This window comes from Rhinoraja longicauda, chromosome 18, assembly GCF_053455715.1.
Source record: "Rhinoraja longicauda isolate Sanriku21f chromosome 18, sRhiLon1.1, whole genome shotgun sequence".
NCBI lineage: Eukaryota > Metazoa > Chordata > Chondrichthyes > Rajiformes > Arhynchobatidae > Rhinoraja > Rhinoraja longicauda.
Window position 1 is genome coordinate 26,967,043 of NC_135970.1, and position 16,063 is coordinate 26,983,105.

The following is a 16,063-nucleotide window of genomic DNA, read 5'->3' on the forward strand; positions in this document are numbered from 1 at the left end:
TACAGAAAAACATTCCACTTTAATTTAGAAGCATGAGAGGGGATCTTATTGAAACATATAAGATTATTAAGGGGTTGGACACGTTAGAGGCAGGAAACATGTTCCCAATGTTGGGGGAGTCCAGAATAAGGGGCCACAGTTTAAGAATAAGGGGTAGGCCATTTAGAACAGAGATGAGGAAAATCCTTTTCAGTCAGAGAGTTGTAAATCTGTGGAATTCTCTGCCTCAGAAGGCAGTGGAGGCCAGTTCTCTGAATGCTTTCAAGAGAGAGCTCGATAGAGCTCTTAAGGATAGCGGAGTCAGGGGGTATGGGGAGAAGGCAGGAACTGGGTACTGATTGAGAATGATCAGCCATGATCACATTGAATGGTGGTGCTGGCTCGAAGGGCCGAATGGTCTACTCCTGTACCTATTGTCTATTGTCACGATATTGTCTCATAATTGTGTACAGTAACAGGTAAATCAGTAACCTGTTTTTTGATCCTTTATTTATGTAGGCATTTGTAGTCGTTTCTGGACCAAATCAAAGTCAAAATCCAGATATTCAACCCCGTGACTTAAGCCTTGACATCTACAGTCGGACTGTCTACTGGACATGTGAAACATCCAACACTGTAAATGTTAACAGGCTAGATGGAAAGCCCATTGGAATAGTCCTTCGAGGAGAACATGATAGACCAAGAGCTATTGTTGTCAATGCAGAACGGGGGTAACTAATTTTCTGTTATGTATTAATTGCTGAAGGCAACCTTATTGATCAACATTAATTGTCATGTGTGATAGCTTGCTTATGGTTCAATTTAACACTTGGAGAAATTATTATTTTACAAAGTATAATTTTTAATATTTTGTTTTATTGGGTCCATAGGGAATGGCGGAAGCCTGTAAACATGAAATGCCAGTGGAGAGATTCAATTGCATTTTCTTTTGTGAAGTGTTTTCTTAACACCTCTCAACTAATTCTTCTCCTTTTCTATCAATCCCATCAGTCACTCCATTGCTTCAGGGTTACTACACTGACTATCCAACATTCAATCTTGAATGAGGCAAATATTTCCCCGTCCGAACACTAACATTAACTCTATGCATTCACATTGACTCCCACCCCTTGCCTACCATTGAACTGATACTGAACATGTTCTTTGCATCTTTGGCCCTGAGATTAATTTAAAAATCCTAAATCCTCTGGTTCACAAATATTGTCTAATTCCACGTTCATTACTTTCTTCATTACTACACCTAACCTCCCCAACGCACATCCCCCTCCACAACTTGCACTGAAATCTTCATTTGTTTATTACTTCCAGGTTTAATAACCAAAATGCTTTCTTGAGCTATGTTCGTGAAACTGTTAAGAATTGTTGCAAAATTATTTTATTTTTCCATTTATTTTACATAAAGATATTTAGTTTCAGCTTGCATAGTAGTTTACTGGAGTTACTGAGTCACCAGCATCTGCTGTTTCTTACTTCTCCATAGTAGTTTGCTGTGTATATAAATCCTGATTGCCATAATCCTTGGTTTAATGTTCCTTTAAAAAAAATTGTGCAGGTACATGTACATCACAAACATGCAGGAAAGGTCCCCAAAAATTGAGCGAGCAGCACTTGACGGTACTGAAAGGGAAGTACTATTTTCAACTGGATTGATTCGGCCTGTTGACTTGGCAATTGACAATAAACTGGGGAAACTTTTTTGGGTGGATGCAGATCTAAAACGCATTGAAAGTAGTGATTTATCTGGTAAGTATCAGATCTGTTTTCTCTCTTTTTAGAAAATGGCTTAGAATATTCTATTAAAATGTTCAATTTAAACTGGTTTGCAGTTCTGTCTTACTTTGGGTTGCATTCAGTGAAAGTTTCAAATCCACTTGTGTTATGCTTCTGCCACTATTTGATCAACTCGAAGGTATTTATTCACGAAATGCTGGAGTAACTCAGCAGGTCAGGCAGCATCTCAGGAGAGAAGGAATGGGTAACGTTTCGGGTCGAGACCCTTCAGACTGAAGAAGGGTCTCGACCCGAAACGTCACCCATTCCTTCTCTCCTGAGATGCTCCCTGACCTGCTGAGTTACTCCAACATTTTGTGAATAAATACCTTCGATTTGTACCAGCATCTGCAGTTATTTTCTTACACTATTTGATCAAATGTCGTTAGACAAAATCTGCCACACTTTGATCTAATGTCGCTTGGCAAAACTGCCTTTAGCAAAAATTATAAATTTATTATAATTTTATTGTAATATTCTCCATCCTGTTATCTTACTGTCAACAGTTCAGGACTCTTTGATTTTGAATGACTAAATTTACTCAAACAGAAGAAAATAATAGAGTTCTTAAATAGATTATGTAACCAAATTTAAATAGGATCAGTTCAAGCTACAAAACACTGTCTAAAAATGGATAAACAAATACGTTTATTGACATGAAAGTAAGCACTTTTAAAGATAGCTTTAAATATTTTACTGAATGAATACCTCTGTTGCAGTATGGAGAGAGTGCATGGAATTGACAATGTGCCTAGAAATTAGACCTCTTTGCAACAAAAGTGTGATGTCTGCTCTGCATATTGAAACCATTTTTCACCCTTTGGATCACGTTAATGGTCATTTCCTGGTCAATTAATGACCATTTACAATTTGGTTTGGACACTAATGGACACAATTACTTGAGAGCATCTGATGTGTTTCCAGCATCAGATAGACATCTGATGATGTCACTGACGGCACAGCGACCAGTTATGCATTTATAATCGGAAATTGGCTGTTAAATATGCAACCCCCAGCTGCATTTTTCAGTGACGTTAAACATGGAGTAAAATGTAGCAAGTTGACAATGAAATTGATGTTTGATGTTTATGTTTTGCTCACGAACTCCGTCCTCCAATTCTGTCCACAAACATCATTTGCACAGATCACAGCATCTCTTTGTAGAAACTGCTTTGTGAAAAACATGACGTGCAAACCTGCATTCTAGTTCCGGACTGTCCTACTAGTTTGTTTTATTGCCGTCATGTATCGTGTTTAATGTTGACATAGTTTCCTAAAAGAACCATTATATTTAAATAGTAAACATTCTCATGTTAAATTACAGGTGCTAACAGGCTGACACTGCAAGATTCTAGCATTCTTCAGCCAATGGGGCTTGCTATACTTGGAAACCACATTTATTGGATTGACCGTCAGCAACAGATGATTGAGCGCATCGAGAAGACAAATGGAGATCAACGTACAAGGATTCAGGGCAGAATCGTTCATCTCACTGGTATTCACGCAGTGGAAGAGTTGGATGTGAAAGAATTCAGTATGTTTGTTTTATTTCACAATCTTGGTATTTTATCATGCATGCAAAGAAAATATTTTACTATATCACAAACAATAATATGGTAACGTAAACACTCCCCAGCATACATAAGGGTTATGGTCTGTAAACCCTTGCGTAAGTCAGATTTTATGCAAGTCAGAATCATCTTAAATCTAAGTAGGAACTAAGAATTGCAGATGCTGGTTAATGCACAAAAGGTCATAAAGTGTTGGAGTGACTCAGCAATCAGTCTGAAGAAGGATCCTGAACCAAAATGTCACCTAGCCACGTTCATCAGAAATGCTGCCTGACTCGCTGAGTTACTCTAGCACCTTGTATCGTTTCACCTTAAAATAAGGCACTGATGCCACTGGTCTGCACCAGCGAGCTCTTCCTCACCAACTGTTGAACGGTCCAGTTGACATGGCTGTTGTTGCGACTCATGTTGTAGCCCCTGGCCCATAGCTCTTTCTTGAAGCCTGTAGAAAGCGCTGTCCCCAGGAGCTACAACGTGAGCTGCAACAACGGTTGTGTCAACTCGATGTTGCGGCAGCTAGTGAAGGACTCACTGGTGCACCTTGTGGAAGATGTTGGTGACTCGGCTGGAGGTTGCCCCCCAACCACCTCCCTCCCTCCCTCCTTGCTCGCCTTCCCAGTGACCACACTGACAGTGGTCAAAACTGGAAGAGCAGCGAGTCCTACTTTATATCCATGAAGTGAACAGGAATCCCTCGCCATCTTCCCGTTCCAAATCCACAGGTCATTTAGGAAACGGGACCACCGACTGTGAATTGTGTACAAACATTCAAGTTTATATAAGTTGTCTGTTATGTAAGACAGGAGTGCCTGCATATTGAAAATGAACCAGCCCCTGCGCAGATGGATTATTTTTACAATCCCATATTTAACTTAATGCTTTTGGTGTTTAATATTTTTCCCCAAGTCACAAAAATACAGAATGTTAATCTGCTTATAATTGCTGATATACATAATGTAACAAATTTTGTATTGTAAGAGTTAAAATATTAAATTATAGTGAATGTGATCTTTAAATTTATTTGATTCCTCAGTACTTGATACTTTCATGTTAAATCTACGCACTGATCTTTTGAAACAAATCATATGTCCTGAATGTTGTTACTTAATGTGCTGGCACTAGCTATGTAGCTGAATGGCTGTTTGTAGGCCTAACTAACGATTAGGAACAAGATAAAGATGTAAAGCATTTATTGTTGCCACTAAATTCCTGATTTAATTCCCCACAGGTTCACATCCTTGTTCGCGTGATAATGGTGGCTGCTCACACATCTGCATTGCAAAAGGTGATGGCACTCCACGATGCTCGTGCCCTGTACACTTGGTGCTGTTACAGAACCTACTGACGTGTGGAGGTACTGCAGCTTTACACCGTAGTATTGGTTCCTTTCTTTGATTTTCTTATCTTACTACAGGAAATTCAGAAATTGACATTAAAAATATTTTTTAATTTAGGTCACTGCGGCCTACACATTCAGGGCTCCAAGCTTGTGCAGTCATGTCATTAATTTGAGGCAACTTGTGCAAAGTTCACACGTCTTAAACAGTGCTGCCTTGCACAATGAAGCAGGTCTTTAATCGAGGGTTGAGGCATACTTGGGTATTAATTCAGGAAGACTGATGAAACGTGGTCTGCTGCTGGGAGAGTGCTGCATTGATTTTCTGTTTCACCAGTTTGACAACCTTCTCATTTCCTCTTCTTGCAAACCCACCTCTGGTCTCTTATTCCTTCACAAATCCTTGCCTGATCCCTTCTCTGACCAGCTCCACTCCCCTCCCCTGACTTTGGGCCAATGCTTTGAGGCCCCTTTTTCCTCCTGCCCCCTGATATTAGTTTAGTTTTGAGAGGCAGCGTGGTGACAATCCCTTCGGTCCACCAAGTTCACACCAACCAGCGATCACCCGTACACTAGTTCTATCCTACACACTAGGGACAATTTACAGAGGCCAATTAACCTACAAACCTGCACGTCTTTGGAATGTGGGTGGAAACCACCCGGAGAAAACCCGCATGGTCACAGGGAGAATGTACAAATTCTGCACAGACAGCACTTATAGTCAGGATTGAACCCGGGTTTCTAGTGCTGTAAAGCAGCAATTCTACCGCTGCTCTATTGTGCCAACCAATCCATGTTCTCAATCTCATCTACATTCTCAATCTTCTCAACACTCCAATGATCAGTGCTCCTCCAATCATCTCTACAACCCTCTGAGCCTCTCTCTACTACACAATCTTCTTTACCCCCAATCCTCTCTCTGTAACCTCCCCTTTGTTTTCTCTAAATTCCTCCTGATTCACTCAGTATCCTTTATCATTTCACTGTGTTCCTTCTCCGTCCTTTCTACACTTCTGATCCATCCTTCAATCCACTCTCAAATGGTTTCTTTATCCTCCCCATCCTGACTTTACTCCCTGTTTTCTTACAGTAACACCATCCCATATGATTTACAAAGTACTAATTTCTCTGCAACAGCACAGCTCCCAGGGAAAGGGCTATGCAAGGTTTCTTTTTTAGTACCCGCACTGATGTACAGCACTTTGGTCAACGTGGGTTGTGTTTAAATGTGCGATACAAATAAAATTGACTTGAATTGTCAATCGCATATATTGTCTTGGGCCATCGTATGAAGATGATGTTACTATTGGTGTACATTGCACGATACTCTTGTGGACTTCTTCCTGCCCATGCATTATATGAAATCCTGTCTTGTTAGAAAATGTGCAGAGAGATTGAGAAGTATTTGCACTGCTGCGTGGGATGAACTCAACACATCCCACATACTAGTAATTGAGAAGCAAGAAACTGGATGCTGGTTTACTTATGGCTAATTTCACTTTTGTCATCGGTAAGAAGGTATTGGAGCCTGAAAATCATAATGCCCCTGTTCAGGAACAGCTTCTTCCCAACCATCAGGCTGTTAAATACTACAGCCTCCAAATAAGCTCCAAACGACATTGACTTGGGGGGCATTGGTTTTGTCACTATGTTTACATACCTGTTGTGCTGTGGCAAATCAGAATTTTATTATTCCGTTTTGGGACAAATGATAATAAAACACTTGACCAAAGAAGGACACAAAATGCTGGAGTAACTCAACGTGTTTGGCAGCATCCCTGGAGAACATGGATCGATGATGTTTTGGGTCGAGACTCTTCTTCAGACTGATTGCAGGAGTGGGAGGAATGAAAGATAGAAGTGTGGTGGGGGGCAGGACAAAGCACGGCAGCTCATAGATGCTCACTTGCTCTCGGTCTGCCAGGGCCGCATGAACTCCCGGTTGCTAATCATTATAACTCCACTTCCCATTCCCATTGCGCTCGGTCTGTCAGGACCTGCAGAATCTTCCGGTCGCTAACCATTTAAACTTCCCTTCTCATTCCCATACTGACCTATCTGCCATGGGCCTCCTCCATTGGCAGAGTGAAGCCACACACAAACTGGAGGAACAGCACCACTTATTCCATTTGGGTAGCATTCACCTCAATGGTTTGAACATTGAATTGTCCAGCTTTCGGTCACCACTACAAACAACTCTCATTCCCATTTCTCCCCATAAACACCCCCCATCTTTTTTCCACCGCCCTCCCCTCCCCTGAGACCTGGCACCCATCTCTCACCTCCCTCTCCACCTACATTCGTTAACAATCTGCACCTCGCCAATCCTCTAGCTACACAATTCACAACTCTCGAATCCCTTACTCTCACACCTTGGGTGTGTTCATCTCTGGCCTTTGTCCAACCATCAGCCTATTAAAAAAAAAAACCCTCACTCGTTTTCACCGATGAGCTGCCATGCTTTGTCCTACCCTCCACACTTCTAGCTTTCTTTCCTCCCACCCCGGCAATCAGTCTGAAGAAGGGTCTCAACCCAAGATATCACCTGTCCTTGTTCGCCTGGAAAGCTGCTTGGCCCACTGAGTTACTACAGCATTTTGTGTCTCACTAGTAATTGATGTCAGCACATTGTGTTCTCATAACAAACCACTTATCTGATAATTTCTTGGTGTAATGATTGATGAATGGGTTCTCTTTAGGAAAAGAGGGTAAAAAGTAGACAACATCATCAAGAATTAAATGTTTAATGATTAGATAAATGGTACAAATCTTCTTTCAGAACCACCAACCTGTTCACCGGAGCAATTTACGTGTGCAACGGGGGAGATTGATTGTATCCCAATGGCATGGCGTTGTGATGGTTTTGCAGAATGTGATGATAACAGCGATGAGGAAAACTGCCCAGTCTGTTCTGGCAACCATTTTCAGTGTGAAAAGGGCCAATGCATAGATGGACGTTTACGGTGCAATGGTGAAGTAGATTGTCAAGATAAATCTGATGAGGAAAACTGCGATGGTAATTATTTTTTTCTCATTTAATTACAAGCTTGTGCAAACTTTATGGATCGTGAGCATCAAAGTGAACAGTGTGTTACATTGCCTTAAAATCTCGTTAAAATCTGAACCGTTCATACTCTTTGGTAAGGTTATCTACCAACCTGAGCAAAGGAAAATCTGAAGAATTGCCTCGCAAAATGAAAACTAAAGATTTTGGGTTCTGAACAAGGTTCTCTGATTGTCTTGCGAAAATATATCCAAATCTAAATGACAGATTTCAGATCAGTGCAAATTAAATGTACAACGTTGTTTGTTTTTTTCATTCCTACCAGGATTTTACCTGCGTAACACCTCGTTCCATGTACATCCACTTTTCCTTTGACTGATAGAATTTAGTTCTGTTCTATGGCATGATTAGCTGAATTCTTGCACGTGCTCTGAATTATGTAGAATGTCAATGTAGAAGCACCAAATGTTTTCAAACTTTAAAATTGATTGATTTCTTCTGCAAAACGTACTGATAAATAAGCATTTTCCCTTCATTCCAGTCATTTGCCATCCAAACCAGTTCCGCTGCAACAGTGGTCAGTGCATTCTGAAGAAGCAGCGTTGCAATTCATTACCTGATTGTCTTGATGGATCAGATGAACTGCTTTGTGGTAAGTATCTGTTTACCTCAGTGTTTTTTGATTTCTATGGCCTTTGGAATGTACCTTACATTTTGCAGATGAATGAAGAATTTCTTTGAAACGTGATCTCACATGAAAAATTGTTTTACATTCTTGCATTCATTGTGATAATGAATGGAAAGTTCCTCTCTTTTCACACCCTATTTCTCAAAACTGTACAACTAATGGGCACTACTGCATCATTATTACACAGTATTTGAAATGTTGGGATTTAGATGGGATGTTACCAAGTGGATATCATTTGGGGTAATTTATATGCCTGTCAAATTAAATATTGCTATGTAAAACAAAATGGTGCCTGTTTATTTGGCACCCCATCCACTGGTTAAATTATTCATTCCCTTTATTACTGTGGCATTATGACTGTTATTTGTCACCTAAAAATGCATTGGAGTTATTTTAGATCGAACTGACACCATCTACCAAACTACCATCAACAACAGTAAAAGGAAGCACTAGGAAATTTGTGCATTGCCTTTCAAGTCTCACACCATACTGACTTGGAAATATATTGCACTTCCTTCTTTGTCACTGGGTCTAGATTTTGCAACTCCCTGCCCAACACCATGGGAGTGCCTTCACCAGAAGAACTGGGGTGGTTTGAGAAGGTGGTTCTCAAGATCAACTCGAGATGAATAGACAATTCTGAGTTGGACAATGCTTTCACAGATTAGCAACATTGGACCTGCACATAATGACCTCCTTTGCTGTATATCTCACATTTAAAACCAAACATAACTCATTCATGTTGGTCCGAAGTTCACCAGTTTTGGGGAGAAATCAGTCCAATCAGTCTTTGTGAAGGGAGGCTCCCCAGGTGGATAGAAGTTCATAGAAGGAAGCAGAATTCGGGTCAATTGCTTTAATATATGTGACAATGAAGGAAGAACGATATATTTCTAAGTCAGAAAAGCGTAGGACTTGGAGGGGAACCCCCAAGTTTCCCCTGTCCTTTCGTCGTTGTTAATGCTGGCTTGGGAGAGGCTGTCAGTGTGGCCTAAAGGAATTGCGAGTTATTGACAGTAAACTCTCAGCTCTCAGGTGAATCACTGGTTGCAGGAGAATTGTTCAGACGAAGGATTACTCCACATTGTACACATGTAGTCTATGCATAACATAGACTGTATCTGTGGCAACTTAAAAAGAGTTCACATTTTGCATTGAAGCCTTTTCAGACAACTGAATATTTCAACATTTTCAACTTCAGATTTGTAGTATCTGTAATATTTCTCCGTTGGATTTGTTTCATCTGTTGATTGTTGCTCCTGCCTAATTGGATCACTTGATGACTTTAAAACAGCTTACCTGTTATGATATTTTAATTACATTTGCTATATAATACTAAAATATTTTATTTAATGATTGGCTTTATTTTGAAATATCTCCTAAGACAACCATCTGCATTCTCTCCAGCAGAATTAACTAAAGCCTCAATGAATGAGTTCCAGTCTCAGAGCAGTGCAATTGGCCCTGTGATTGGTATAATCCTTTCACTCTTTGTAATGGGTGCCATGTACTTCGTCTGCCAGCGAATTGTCTGTCGTCGATACAAGGGACCCAATGGACCTTTTCCACATGAATATATCAGTGGAACCCCGCATGTTCCCCTTAATTTTATTTCTCCCACCAATTCTCAGCACGGCACATTTACTGGTAAGGAATCCTGCAGATTATCCATGAAGTTAGTGAATGATTTTAGTGTTTGCTGTTCATTGTGCTTAATAAAATGCATGTTGCATGACTGTATGGCAAATGAGGTTTCTCGTATGTTGCAAAACATACTTTGCTAATAGAGTATTATTGTGATTGTGATTGATTGTGATGTTTGAACAATATTTCAAATATGTATTTAAATTTAACATGATATCTTCTGTTTCCTTGATGTTGAAATATAATACACACAGGATTGGCATTTTAAATTGTTAAAATAATCTATAATGGCAGCAGTTATAAATATCTTTTTTAACTATTAAATTTGCGAGTGAGCAATTGTTTCGACTAATTCATTATTTTGTACTTTTGAATTGCTCTGTGTAGGCATGTCATGTGGCAAATCTATGATCAGCTCCATGAGTCTGATGGGAGGGAGCAGTGGTGCCCCATTGTATGACAGAAATCATGTGACAGGAGCGTCATCCAGCAGTTCATCGAGTACAAAAGGAACCTTCTACCCACAGGTGTGCACTTACTGTCCATTCATTATGACAAAAAACATCTTATTATACTTCTGCTTTAATTCCACAAGAGGTGTATGATTCAGACGAGGGATGTTTTACTATTTCTTCTCTTCCTCCACATTACACATTTTTCCTTTTTGCTTTACTTTGATGATAGGGCAATATGTGCAGTCAATATTTCAGGACAGAAAGTTCAGTATGGGAATGGGAGGAACAGTAAAATGGTTAGCAACCCAGAGAACCAGGAGGATTGTTGGTGGTCCGAGCATGTGTTCAGTGAAATAGTTTTATACGTGGTCTCACTGATGAATAGAAGGCCATGTCATGAGCATCGGATGCATTAGAGAAGGTAGAGGGGCACATTTCCCTGTACCACCTCTAACCTCATCTACTGTATCTCCTCACATCCATCCAAAGACAACTGTAGTCCTTCATACAGTGAGATGTGCACCTCCTGACCCACTGAGTTACTCCAGCACTTTATGTCTTGTCATTTTTAATTGGGATATGGCCTTTTCGATTTCCTTAGCAGTCAAGTACAGTAGCAAGGCCGGACTATATAGGTTGCTGGGGAATGTGGTGAAGGGCGCTCCTGAACGAACAGTCATGTTTGAAATATCAGCATTTACTGACAGAAATATGTTTTTCTTTCCAGCAAGTATTTACTGTCCTTGACAAGCTTACCTCCATTCTTGATTCTTAGGGGCTGTACGAGTGATGGTAAAAAAATGTGGTGCTGAAATATTCGGTGTTTGTTACAGATTTTATTTTTGTATACTTCCCTCGTTGAAGGCTGGATTTTTTTTTCAAATTAAGAAATGGAGCTGCAAAGACATTGGGAAAATTCAAACCAAATCTTACACGTTAGAGATTGTGGTGATATTACAACAAAAAAATTGACCAAATGTAGCCTGCTCAAAAAAAATTGTAAAGGAGGAACTTAGGTATTTAGCAGGTGCTTAGTGGACAGTTAGGTGACCACAGAAATGATTTCAGTTGCAGTCTCATACAGAACCTTAAATTTATTAAGAATAATTTGGCATCTGCAATATGAAAAACTTTCCCATGGTTCCATGGAGAAAAGGCAAAGAGGGGATATTGCAAAGGGTATAAAATTGCAAAGGGTATAAAATAAAAGGGTATAAAAGGGTCAAAACATTTGCTTTAAAATGTAGAGTTAAAATGTTAAAAAAACACATAGATTTATGATGAGAATGCTGGAAATTGAGACCACTGTAATTTAAGGCAGAGCAATTAATTATGGATTAGAATTGTGTGAGAGTTTAATGAAGGCCTGATTCTGAGTGTAATTTCAGAGGAGATTAATGACAGAGTGTAGGGTAAATGGGCTGGTGGATAGTGGATGTTTATTTTCCTGCTCTGATTATGATGGATTGCCAACAGTAACAATCTACTGAGATTTAAGATTTCAGTTAGAAATTGAGAATTCAGTTAGCCAACCGATATTTAAGGGAAGTTATGAAACTGAGACAATAGACAATAGACAATAGGTGCAGGAGTAGGCCATTCAGCCCTTCGAGCCAGCACCGCCATTCAATGCGATCATGGCTGATCACTCTCAATCAGTACCCCGTTCCTGCCTTCTCCCCCTACCCCCTCACTCCGCTATCCTTAAGAGCTCTATCCAGCTCTCTCTTGAAAGCATCCAACGAACTGGCCTCCACTGCCTTCTGAGGCAGAGAATTCCACACCTTCACCACTCTCTGACTGAAAAAGTTCTTCCTCATCTCCGTTCTAAATGGCCTACCCCTTATTCTTAAACTGTGGCCCCTTGTTCTGGACTCCCCCAACATTGGGAACATGTTTCCTGCCTCTAATGTGTCCAATCCCCTAATTATCTTATATGTTTCAATAAGATCCCCCCTCATCCTTCTAAATTCCAGTGTATACAAGCCCAATCGCTCCAGCCTTTCAACATACGACAGTCCCGCCATTCCGGGAATTAACCTAGTGAACCTACGCTGCACGCCCTCCATAGCAAGAATATCCTTCCTCAAATTTGGAGACCAAAACTGCACACAGTACTCCAGGTGCTGTCTCACCAGGGCCCGGTACAACTGTAGAAGGACCTCTTTGCTCGTATTAACCATTCAGTTATGTTCCTTATTTTAATCAATGAGTAAAGCACTTAGTAGTGATTGCTTTGCAGAAAGATACAAGCATATTAAATGTTTAGAAATAATTTTAATCACTCGTGCATTTTTTCTCAATAGATTTTAAACCCACCTCCATCCCCAGCCACTGATCGTTCTCTCTATAATACGGAAATGTGTTACTCCTCCAACAGTCCTTCCACTACCCGGTCTTACAGGTGTGTATATCTGTGTGTTTGTACTGGTTACGCCTCAAGTGTTTTAAAAAATATTTACAAGCACTAAAATAGAGAATAGAGATACATTTACATTCTGCAAAAGATTGCATCCAGAAGCGTGTTGGAGTACTACTTTGGAAAGTGCAGAACTATGCTCGGTATATCCGCAGTATATTCTTGGATGGTATTTGATATAAACATGCACTTAGGCAATATTTCTCTAGTACTTCCAAGAGTCTAGCTGGAACTGCTATTTCCGCTCCGCTAAAATGAGGTCACTTGACCTTTAAAACCGTTGTGACACAGAAACAGCCCAAGTCACATTTGGAACTATTGAATGTTTTTTAGTAAATAAAATGTGTGATCTAACAGGAAGCCACCGTACAAAATGATCTATGACAGTACGTACCTGAGAGGATACAAATCCACTATTGCAACAGTCCAGCTGTCTGCATGATTTGCAGGTTTAAAAAATTCATAGGAATATAATTTAATGTGATACAACATTAATGTAGCTTCTGGCATGTCATAATTAATTAATGCTGACTGTAGAAATTATGGAGCAGTTCAAAGAAATAGTGTTTCAATGCTAGATTTCAAATGCACCTGGAATGATTTTTAAAATACTAAATTTACATGGTCTGATAATACAGTACTGATTTTTGATTAAAATTTGATTTGAGTCACATTCAAATATCTCGACAAGGAGGCAACTTGCAAAGGCCAGCTGCTTCCTTGAGAGGAAATTAAAACCAAGGGGAACAATCACTCAGGCTTCCTAGCAACAGTAGGTCAGTATCATTGGACGTCTGACTGCAGCCTATCATTTTGACCAAGCGGGGCAGATGCTGTGATAAAATAATCGAGGTAGGGAATAAATGCCTTTAATTTAACCCTGTTGCTAGAAAGTTGAAATTTTAACCTGGCCAAGCAGAAACAAAGTGTGCACTTAGCTGCTGAGAAAACTAATCAAACAGTCCGCTCCACTTGTAGATATGTATAATACACATGTTCCAGAGGCATGTAGGCATGGATCAACTATAACTTGCTGGCTTAGTAGCTGGACACGGAGGAACAATCCCTTAAATTATTTTGCTTATAAGCAGTTCATATTCATTCAATAAACATGTTAAGGCAAATATATGCACCTTTAAATCTTTCAATTATAGTGTTTGGCCTTTGAAATGAAAGCAGGTGAAACTAACCAATTATTTTTCAATGTTTGCAGACATTACATAATGCAAAGTATTGCACCACCTACAACTCCATGCAGTACTGATGTGTGTGATAGTGATTATACCACAAGCCGATGGAAGAGTCCCAAATATTACATGGATCTGAACTCTGATTCAGACCCTTATCCACCTCCTCCTACTCCTCGAAGCCCATACATGTCAGCTGAAGAGAACTGTGAAAGTTGCCCGCCATCACCACCTTCCACAGAACGAAGTTATTTTCATCTCTGCCCGCCGCCACCATCTCCTTGTACAGATTCCTCGTGATCAAAACAAAAGAAACATTTTTATAATTCTGTACATAGCTTTAAATACATACAGAGATAAAGTATATTTTATGAATTAGAAATAGCAGGTGGGTAGGATTATCCAAAGGAAAGTATACAGTGATTGTGAGAAGAAGCAATGAAATTTTGTACAGATGGGAAGAAAAATATTTATGAATTTCTTTTTCAAGTAAATACACCACTTGCATCCTTGTGTCATACATTTATTGTACAGCGCCAGATAGAGGAGCAAAAGTATGAAAGGTTCACAAATGCTAGCTCAGGCAAATAGTATGCTTCTGTGCTATACATTTCCAGTGAGATTAAATCATATTGGAAATGAAATTATAAAATGCAATATTCATTGATACTAAAATGAACAATTGTTTCTTTTATACCTTTTGTACCTATTTATCAAAATTATATTTTCTGTTCTTTAGAGTTTAAATTTCACATTGATGATATTATCAATCAGATTCTCAACATGTTCTATTATTGAATGATGTTCAAAATACACAACCCTCAAAATATATACCACTAGCCAGAATTTCTGTTTGTTCAGTATCATAGCAGGTTAAAGTGTGTATCATTGCTGTTTGTAAGGATTGTTTATGACATGACTTAAAATAGCACCTATCAAGCTCCTAGAGGGTGCAAGTTTATAACAGAATAACGTGCCACATCTGTGTTGTAACTTAACACAGTTACTGAGAAGAATTTCAGTGTGAAATTGTACTATACCATTGGTGTATTTAAAGAGTACATTTCAGTGGTTGGGATGAAAATGTATTGAATAGAATACATAACCCTAAACCTGACCTAAGGTACTTTACAATATCTATAGCAGCTGATGGTATAAACAGATCAGCATTCCACCCTCTTAACATGAATATTCCTTACTTTGATAAGCACAAATTTACCCACAAAATATTACAGGGCAAAGTTCTATCTGACTGGTGTGTGATTTGTAATTTGATGTTAAATTATTTATCATGGATGGCAAAACCAAACTTTTTCCATTAGGACTTATTTTAATGTTTGGCTATTTTTCTTTTGCTTGTATGTACAGAATGTTTTCGCTATCACTACTGAAAGTATTTGTAGAATGCCCTTTGTAAATCAGTTGCAGAACCTTGCACACCAGTAATAAATAACTAAGATTTTGTTTTGTGTGCAAGCTGCCTTATTTATTCATAGCATGAATTTCCATGCTTATACCACTAATTTGCTGTGGCAGTGTTGAATTTAAGATGGGGACAATTTTCAATTGTTTTTGACAATATTGGGGAACGTTTTATTTTTAACAGTTACAGTGTAAAGGAGAAAAGGGGATTTAAGGGCAACAGGACTTTCCATTTTTCAAATTTATCTTTATGCTGCATAGATGTTAAATATACTTTATCATTAAATTTCATTATTTATGAAAAAAACTTATTTACAGATTATATATGATTTTCAGCAGCACAACTGCATAACAAAAATACTGTTTTTCGTGCAAAAGCGCCAACTATAGCTTCACAAGACAAAGCATTTTTGCAGAACTTTAGGGCATCTTTTTGTTGGCTTCATTGCAGTCACTATGGTTGAGTTGTAGGTTAAGCTGTAAATGTACAGAATACAGTTTTCTTTATCTGTATTTTGAGATCAAGTTCTGTCTGATTGAATTGTCTAATTATTACAGTAAGGGACA

General features: G+C 39.1%; 1 protein-coding gene across 2 annotated transcripts in view; it reads left to right on the plus strand.

Annotated features, from left to right (window-relative positions):
* Positions 1-15,654, plus strand: part of lrp5 (low density lipoprotein receptor-related protein 5) — a 161,774-nt gene extending 146,120 nt beyond the window's left edge. Inside the window, exons 14-23 of one of the 2 annotated variants that reach the window (XM_078415374.1) lie at positions 499-710; positions 1,553-1,743; positions 3,095-3,304; positions 4,570-4,695; positions 7,457-7,693; positions 8,223-8,333; positions 9,777-10,016; positions 10,401-10,540; positions 12,775-12,872; positions 14,101-15,654. In XM_078415374.1, the coding sequence (XP_078271500.1) occupies positions 499-710; positions 1,553-1,743; positions 3,095-3,304; positions 4,570-4,695; positions 7,457-7,693; positions 8,223-8,333; positions 9,777-10,016; positions 10,401-10,540; positions 12,775-12,872; positions 14,101-14,374 (1,839 nt within the window). In that variant the 3' untranslated portion in view covers positions 14,375-15,654. The remainder of the gene's footprint in view (positions 1-498; positions 711-1,552; positions 1,744-3,094; positions 3,305-4,569; positions 4,696-7,456; positions 7,694-8,222; positions 8,334-9,776; positions 10,017-10,400; positions 10,541-12,774; positions 12,873-14,100) is intronic. The other variant, XM_078415375.1, reaches the window with a different exon arrangement.
* Positions 15,655-16,063: the final 409 nt, after the last annotated feature.